This window comes from Dendrobates tinctorius, unplaced genomic scaffold, assembly GCF_039654945.1.
Source record: "Dendrobates tinctorius isolate UK_male_01 unplaced genomic scaffold, ASM3965494v1 ptg000250l, whole genome shotgun sequence".
In the NCBI taxonomy this organism is placed as follows: Eukaryota; Metazoa; Chordata; class Amphibia; order Anura; family Dendrobatidae; genus Dendrobates; species Dendrobates tinctorius.
Window position 1 is genome coordinate 52,776,068 of NW_027361917.1, and position 9,541 is coordinate 52,785,608.

Here is a 9,541-nt window from a genome sequence, read left to right on the forward strand (position 1 = left end):
GTTCTGACTTCTCCCGTCTGTGCTCTCTTCTTTGAACTGTCTACCCCATGTGCTATCCCCCTTGTCTGCTATCTCTCTCCTTCCTGTGCTGTGTTGTCCCGTTTGAGCTGTCTCCCCCCCTTTGCTCTGTCTCTCTCACCCCAGTGCACTTTCTCTCTCCCCATCTGCTGTATTCTCCTCTCATGTCATCTCTTCTTTGACCTGTGTACCCCATGTGCTCTCCCCCTTGTCTGCTCTCTCTCTCCACCACTGTGCTGTCTTCTTCCTTCAGGTCTTCTCTCGTTTCAGCTGTCTCCCCCCTGTGTGTCCTCTTTCCTATGTACACTCACCTCTTCCCCTGTGTTAAAATGAATTTGCGCAGGTGCAGTAAATCAGACCGCCGCCATCTTTGTGCAGACAGATAGCGGCGGTCACATTAAAACTGCGCATGTGCTCCTCTTGTACAAAGATGGCGGCAGTCAGTGAATCATTCAACTGATCCCAGCGGCGGCATGTTCGCAACGGTGTTTCGCTGGTGGTACTGCGCAAGAGGCTGCATACAGAATATACAGTGTGTGTGTGGTGCATACGGCATATATACAAAGTGTGTGTGTGTGTGTGTGTGTGGAGCGTATGGCATATACAGTGTGTGTTTGTGTGTGTGTGGTGCATACGGCGTATACAGTGTGTGTATGTGTGTGTGTGGTGCGAGTTTGTTCCGCTGGTGGTATTATGCAAGAGGCTGGTACCACCAGCAGTTTCCATATTGAGACACCCATCACTTAGCTTGTTTTTATGATGCACTAATAAGGGACAAGATTTTTATTCTATTTTCATCTCCTCCAGTCAATATTTGCATGAGCTGGACAAGTGAGTGATTTGCATTTTCACCGGGAGTCGGTCGGCAGGAACTTGATGGTGATCCGTGCTCTGCACATGTCTAATGAGACTTGGATTCAAACACGTCTGGTTGAGTGAACTGATGAAATCCTAGTATCAGCAAGTAACTTTCTACTACAGGCTTTGCTGGAAAATCTTACTACATTTTACATGCAAAAGTCAATTGTATCTCAATTATAATTACAAAACGCTAAGAATAATCAAAAACATAAAGCTGACGTCAGTAATAGTTGGCTAATAGGGTATTATACAAGCAGCAGCAGGTAATATGAGTTATTTGTGTGACGTAGCTCTAGATAATAATGTCTTATTAAATGTCTCACTGACCATACAGCAAATAACATTACCAAAGCACGGAATTGTGGAAACACTATATGATTTAGATGCCAATGTCACTAAACATCGTTTCTTCATTTTCTTGTATGTTTCCTTAATTCATTCACTATTCTTGGAGAAGCTATTATTTAGCAAATGCGTAAATACTGCCAAAGTATGAGGAAGGCTGAAAATATTAGTCACTCGGTATTAATTCATAAATTTTGTTTTTATTGACTTCTTGGTTTAATTTTATCATCTTCATGCTCATTGAAATACTGTACAATGAGCCTGTGGATCTCTTTTTGCAATTTTGCACCCTATGAGATTACTTTTAATGTAGAATATACTGTAGAGCTCCACAGCATATAAATACATTGCCATACACATTAGTCTACTTTAACACCTTCAAAGAAACAAACATATTTGTATGTGTAGATCTCAGGTGGCTGCCCCCAGCCGGGCGTGCAGTTACATCTCAGGCATGACAAAGGCTCAGGAGTTGCGCCCATGCCATCTGCGGCAGGAGTTGGCTGTTATAAACAGTTACGCTCCTGCTGCGTGTGCTGGGACCAGACCCAGGTCCTATGTTGGCAACTTAACTCATCAGATGTTGGTGTCAGTAGTGACAGTGGCAATAATGAGTTTAACAAAGGGAGATCGCTCCCTCTGTCATCCCTGAGGCAACCCTAACCACCTGTACTAAAAAAACTACCTGTATTTTATCATGTATTGTGCATTATGAATGCCATAAAAAATTAAAAGCATAAAACTAAGCAAAATTGCTATTTTAGTTCATCTTCACTCACAAAAAAAATGAAATAAGAAAATCATCAAAACATCATATCCCAATGCGGTACTGAAAAACAGCTCTGTTATGCTAAAAACAGTTCTGTATTCAGAAAAAGAAAAAAGTTATAACTCTCAAAATATTATAACTAAAAAAAAGGATTTATGTAGAAAGAGAATTTATTGTAAAAAAGTAGTAAAACATAAAAGATAAATTGGATATCACTCAAAATGCATCGACATGCAGAATAAAGCTAACATGTCAATTACTGCACGGTAAACGCCATAAAGAATAAAGTGAAAGAAACAATTTTAGACTTAATTATAAAGTGATCACAATGTAATATTGTATGTGAGATGCTGTGAGAGGGGCTGGGAAACATCTGATTGAGTAAAACATCTCCTCTCTTCCTAACCATTTGTAATTGCCAGTTGAACTTCCCATCCCAATTTCCCTATTGATTTAAGTGTTCCTGTGGGTGTTCTCTATGTAATCGGCACCCATTTTGGGGATTTAAAAACTCTCTGTTGTCACGTTTTGCACATTTGTTTTTTTCAATTGATAAAGACGTCAATACGGCATTGAAAGGCATTGTGAATAAAAAATCTTTTGCTGATCATCATTTCTGAAGAATTGATTTACTCCAGCAGTGCAGTCCACCTACATGTTCATCCAACTGGATCCATTTTTTTCAATAAGTCAACATTTAAAATGACTTTATATAAATTTAGGTAGAATCATATAATTGTTTATATAACTGAACTCGGCATTTTTCTGCTTATCATATACTGCCGACGGGTTATCTGACAGTATCTTCAAATCGGCTAAATAACTCAACAAGGAGATAGGATAACTTATTTTGCTTTATATTACATGCATACTGTTTGGAATAATATTATTTTATATTTTGCAGGTGGATTAATACTATCCTTTACAGTATCCATTGCTATTGGCTTGATAATTGGAGGTATAATATGGATTCTACTCACATGCTTGTCCCGCCGGCGTGCCAGTGCAGTTATTTCCCCAAGAATGACCAGCTTATCAAGTCGGCGTCCTAGAACTTCCTCTCAAAATCACGCACTAAATAGATCTGGATTTTATCGCAACAGTAGCTGTGAACGTAGGAGCAACCTCAGCCTAGCCAGCCTAACTTTTCAACGACAAACTTCACAAGAACAGCCGGATCCATTTGCAAGAAAACCTAGCTTCAGAGCATCTACCTTTCATCCGTTTTTACAATCTCCTCCTCTTGCTGTTGAAGCTGATAGTCAACTTGTTACTCTACCTCGTGCCAACAGCACATCACCAACAATTAACACTACTAACAACTTTAGCCGTCCAGACTTCCATTGGTCTAGTAACAGCTTACGTCTTGGTCAGTCAACTCACACACCACCTCCAGCCTATGAAAGCATCATTAAAGCATTCCCGGACCCTTGAAAATTGTTGGATTAAGCAGTACCTGTAAATTAATCCCTTAAAGTGTCACTAAACCTTTTAAAGATTTGTTTATATATTGTGGCCTCTAAAATGTTTTGTAGCATGGTGGGTGATCCAGCAATTTGAATTTTAAATGATCCGGTCATCTATACTGTCAGGCAAATCATGCTGGCCAAACCACAGGCAGCATGAATCTCTTGGCACTTAGAAAAAGCAAGCAACCCATCAAAACGTGTCAGGGACAAGAGTCCCTTTGTGCAGTCCAGGGATAGAATTAATGAGGGGTAGTGAGTATTCTTGATGGCAGTCTTGGCATTTAAGTGAGCACCTAGGTACTCAGAACATAAATGCAGTGCACTGACCGCAAATAGTTCACATGTGGAACCGTGACAGCATCGTATCCATGAATTAGGTAAATTGTATCAACGCTGCTTATACAGCATCCAGTGCATGCTAGAATATAAAGAGTATAGACATGATACTCCTGTAACAAATCCTATGTATATCCTCTTAATGAGTGATATAGAGCATACAGTATCCACCCATTATTGAATTTCTACTGCCACCGTTCGCTTATTTCAAATAATCGGAACGCAGTGGGTTTCCTGACTACAATACAAACTGAGTGGCATTGATTGTACTTACATTATCAAGCTTTTTGCACCCAGTTGTTATGGTATAATAATGGCTGACATTCATAGCCCCACACTGTAGTCATTTGAATTCATTAAGGGATCTTGACTATAGTTTTATTAGATAACATAAAAACCCCAGTGTACTGCACAAGGGGACCTTGGTGGATCACAGTCATGTGCTGAATTAAAAAATAATTTGGCGCTTGACAGTGATCCATTGTATACATTTGCTGAGTGTGTGGTCTGTAAATTCAACCACTTACACATAAAAGTAAATCTATATAAACTTAATTTGCAATGCTGGTGATTTTGCTTTAATAACTACAGCATGAATCTAAGCTTAGCCACACAATTGTAGCTAGGTATAGTATTCTCTACTGTAAAGCGATCCAGCATTTCAGGGAAAATTTACTTTGAAAATCTGGTTGGGAACCATAGGCAAAGAGCAGACTAGTCCGGCTCCACCCTGTGATGGCACTTCCCAGCACTACCAGAAGTGATTGACAGGTCTCTCCCCATGTACATGTAAGGAAGAGATCTTGTAATCACCTGCAGCGGCATTGGTAAGAGCCGGACTAGTCTGGTCTCCAGCGAGATCTTCAAATGATATTTTTTCTGAAACTCTATAGCATTTTAGAGAATAATATTCCTGCAGTCAGGCTGTGATTCATGTGCCTGAGATTTTGGCATCATGAATCACTTGACAGGTTCTCTGGAAGTGACTTCATTATATCTTAATACTTCTAAAGGTTTGCTTATACTGTACTTTAAAGATATACTCACACAAAGAACAAGAACTCACACAGTTCATTACAAGGACCAGATTTTTAAATTCATTTGCTCCTGTATTTTTTTTTTTTTTTTAACGCCGGAATATTTTGGGCAAATGATATAGATGCATACGATATTTTAACCAAACATGCAAATGTTTACTCAAAAAAAAGAAGAGCAATAAATCTTTAGGCTATGTGCACACTTGCGGAATTCCGCATCTCCCTGCCGCGGGAAATTCGCGGGAAATACGCATGCGGAATTCCCACAAAAAAATAGCGTTTTGCAAGTGTAACTAGCTTGCAGAATGTTAGCGTTTTCCAAGCGAACTGTAGCATCGCTTGGAAAACTGATTGACAGGTTGGTCACACTTTTCAAACATAGTGTTTACAAGTGTGACCAACTTTTTACTATTGAGACTGCCTATGCAGCATCAGTATTAAAAAGATATTATGTTAAAAATAATAAAAAGAATAAAGAATCGTGATATTTTCACCTTCCGGTGTCCCCCGCAGCCTTCTCGAGCCTCAAGATGCTCCCGGCAAGTCCCGCTCCAAGCGAAGCCTTGCGACAATGAACCCAGTTGACGTAGCATCACACGAGACCGCTACGTTATCACAGATCATTGATGCAAGGCATCGCTGAGGCCTGGAAATGCTGTGGGGGATCCCAGGAGGTGAGAATATCACAATTTTTTATTTTAATCCTTTTTTAATAGGGATATGGTACCCAGGGCCTGAAGGAGAGTCTCCTCTCCTCCAGACCCTGGGTACCATCGCGCATTTTCTGCTTACTTTCCGCATGTTGGGCATAGCCACATGCGGAAAGTAAGCAGAACAATGCATTCCTATGTGTACAGAATCCCCGCGATTCCGCAAAAAGAATGAGCATGCTGCGTATTTTTCTGTGATGCGATTCCACAGTGGAAAAATTCGCAGCATTAGCATAGCACGTACAGAATGCCATTGAATACAATGTGTTGCTTATTTTATGCATTTTCGCGGCGATAAAACGCGGCAAAAACGCATAAAATCCGTGGCAATTCCGCACGTGTGCACATAGCCTCAAAGGTAAAAGCTTAGAGCATTTTTTAATTTGCTCGAAATTATTGGATGTTTTATTTTGCCCAAAATACATAATTAACATAAGCCAGTTTGGGCGCAAAAATGTCAACAAATACCACTAGACAAAAAAGAAAAGTGACAAAAAATGCAAATAATGAATAGGGCACTGATAGTTAAAGAAAATAAAAAACAAAATTAACATAATACCGGTATTCAAGAAATAAGAAATAGGTCACTTTAAACTTAAATGTTGGGTCAATATTTGACTCACTTTATAAATTGTGCAGTGTATATCTACTATGTACATGGACACTGAATCACCATTATATTGCTTGTAGCTGCTTGTTTGAGTGGATTGTTTTTTTTCTCTTGTTACTATTTTTATTGCATGGTAAAAGCTTCATCTGTAATATTGTATTGCATTGTTTTCCTCATGTCTATCAGCCATTTTTATTACTTATTAAATATACCTTAGTTATCCACATTTTCATATTTTTTTTTTTCCTAGAAATGCATGTATGTCTAAATTCTTTTTGGTTTCATATCACAGGTTTTAAAATACCTTTTTCATTATTTTGGACCATCCACTTAAAGTCACGTTTTCATATAAACTTCATTGGGTTAAATAGTTCATCCGTTCAAAATTTAATATTCCCTTCTGATGCCATTCCACTCAAAAATATGATGCTACCTTTTTGTTAGCCTGTACAAAGTGATTTAACAACTACCAAAACAATTGGTACCATGACCAGGTTAGTACACAGCCAGAATGTGGTCCAAAGACAGGACTTATCCACAACAGACATGTCCAAAATATTCTTTGCATAATCTCCAACAGTTAAAAATGGAAAAGAAGTACAACACCTATGCCCTATAAAATGAATGATGGTTTTATTACGCCTCACCAGTACAAACCTTGCGCACAAAACACACGTTGCGAGTCCACAAAAATTGATGGTTAAACCTTGGGCAGTTTTGCCTTGCAGTGCTTAGCCACATGGACACTAATGCTATGTATACAGACAGCCCTTAGTTAGCACAGATATTATATATTTGGCATCTTAACGTTGATGTACAATATTAACCATTTTATTTATCTTTTCATTCATAAAAACATAATGCATGTCAATTGTCAAGCCTTGTGTATTTCTCTTTAATTTTTTTTCTCTTATATAGCAATTATATGCAATATATTGCTCTTCTTATTTTTATGAAGTACAATGTACAATAGTAACATTCATGTATGTCTTTTATGATGATTTGCAAAATGCTAGTTATAATTTTCAGATTAGCTGTGTAAATATTGCATGCAGTGTTGTAATTACTTTTCAGATTTGTAATAAAATTGCAGAAAACTTCAGTTAATTAAATTAAATAAATTGCTTTTAACAATTAAGTAGTTACTTTGGAAATATTAAATTTAATAGATTTTGCCACCTTTAAAAGTGATGTTATAACACTATGAGATGTTGATGCAGTCACAGAGGTAGGATAACTCCCAGCTACCCTAAGATTTTCCTTTCAGGGTGTCACTCTATATACTTGAGCCAAAAATGAAATTACCGTTTTTGTTCTTTGGATTGGCACTGGGTCTCTACAGTTGGGCCTCTATCTATTAAATTATTTTGGGATATCTTGGCGATAATATTACTCCTTTATTCCTCTAATGTAAATTCAAATGGACACAGATAAAACAATTTTGATAACAATAGACCTAGGTCCAAATTGTTACATTATGTATCATCCAGTAGTCCTGGACCCGTAGTAGCGAGTAATCGCGAAACGGCCGTTGTCTGGCACCTCCCTCCCCTAGCATTCCTCTAACATCCTGCATGTCCACACATTTGATGGAATTTATGTGAAATAAAGACGCACAGTTTTTCAGCTATATCGGTGAGTGCTGCATATTTCTTCTTTTTTCGCTTCACATTGTATCATCCAATAGACATTGGAAATGAAATAAATTTGCATATACATTTTTTTTTGGGGGGGAACCCTTTACAATAAATATAGTAAAATAGCAGAAAACAAGTTAAAGTCTAAGATGTTATGAACAGCAGTAACACTTTTTTATTTGAAATTTGTATGCATCTTGAATTCTTTTTAAAGGGTCTATTCTAAATAAGGCAAACCTCTTTTAATCCCTTTACCCCAAGGGTGGTTTGCATGTTAACGACCAAGCCAATTTTTACAATTCTGACCACTGTCCCTTTATGAGGTAATGTGAAGCAACAAAAAAAGCGGTCTATAGGAGCGCTAAAGGAGAGGCAGAAACCAGAAAAAAAGGAACTCAGCTTTTATACTTTCTCCATTACCCACAATGCGTTTCTACGGTCACAGCCGTCTTCCTCAGGTGGAATGAAGGAAGCATCAATTATTACAGCCTTTATAGGTAGCCCTAGTTGGAACGACCCACAATCCTATGCGACCTCCCCTTGATGTTGCGCATTAGCCCTTACATCCCCAATAAAAACATTGTGAAAAAACATTCATTAAGCAATCATTATACATTTTGCAGGTTACGACATTCAACCTCATCAATATTCCATAAAAAACTGATGATAAACCCTGTCCAAGTGATAAAAACCCCCCAACAAAAGGGAGAAACTTTTCCAAAAGAAAAAAAAAAATCATTTTTTTTAAATTTAAAAAAAAAATCTTTTCTTTTTCTTTTTCTCTTTTCTTTTCCTTCCCTTTCTTTCTTCCTTCCTTCCTTTCCAAAAAAACTACATAATAATTGATGCTTCCTACATTCCACCTGAGGAAGACGGCTGTGACCGTAGAAACGCATTGAGGGTATTGGAGTAAGAATAAAAGCTGAGTTTTATACCCTTTTTCTGGTTTCTGCCTCTCTTTTAGCGCTCCTATAGACCGCTTTTTTTGCTGCTTCACATTGAATTTTCCTCTCTGAGGATTAGTGGCAGTAGCAGCTTGGAGGGCAGTTGTTTGTGGGAGAACCTGCGTTTGCTGGGCAGTGCTGGGAAGCTCCGGGACCCTTTGTGTTCACTTACGGCTGGGATCGGTCTCAACATCACGTCCGGAAGCCGGTGAGAGATGGACTGACCAGGAGAGCGGAGGTTGCTGACAGCCACGTGCAGTGCCCTTCTGGGTTGCGAGGACACACTCCCCAACTACCATTCACGTTCACACCGTGGTTGTGCAAGGGTGGCACAACCCTGTAAGGTGAGCACCCTGTCGATTCAGTTAGGGAATTTAATTTTAACACAGGTACACTCATTGCGCCTCTATTTGCATTTTATTTTTCACCTTTATGAGGTAATAACTCTGGAACACTTCCATGGATCCCGGTGATTCTGACAATATTTTCTCATGACATATTGTACTTCATGATAGTGGTAAAATTTCTTTGATATGACTTGCGTTTATTTGAGAAAAAAATGGAAATTTCTCAATTTACCAGCTTTGAATTTTCATGGCATTAAATCACAGAGATATGTCACATAAAATACTTAATAAATAACATTTCCCGCATGTTTACTTTACATCAGCACAATTTTGGAAGCACATTTTTTTGTTAGGAAGTTGTAAAGGTTAAAAGTTGACCAGCGATTTCTCATTTTTACACCATTTTGTTAGGGACCACATCACATTTGGAATCACTTTGAGGGGTCTATATGATAGAA

General features: G+C 38.4%; 1 protein-coding gene across 1 annotated transcript in view; it reads left to right on the forward strand.

Annotated features, from left to right (window-relative positions):
• MYCT1 (MYC target 1) overlaps nucleotides 1-7,777 on the forward strand; it is a 143,027-nt gene extending 135,250 nt beyond the window's left edge. The window contains exon 2 of the mRNA XM_073557691.1: nucleotides 2,898-7,777. Within this exon, the coding sequence (XP_073413792.1) occupies nucleotides 2,898-3,427 (530 nt within the window). The 3' untranslated portion in view covers nucleotides 3,428-7,777. The remainder of the gene's footprint in view (nucleotides 1-2,897) is intronic.
• Nucleotides 7,778-9,541: the final 1,764 nt, after the last annotated feature.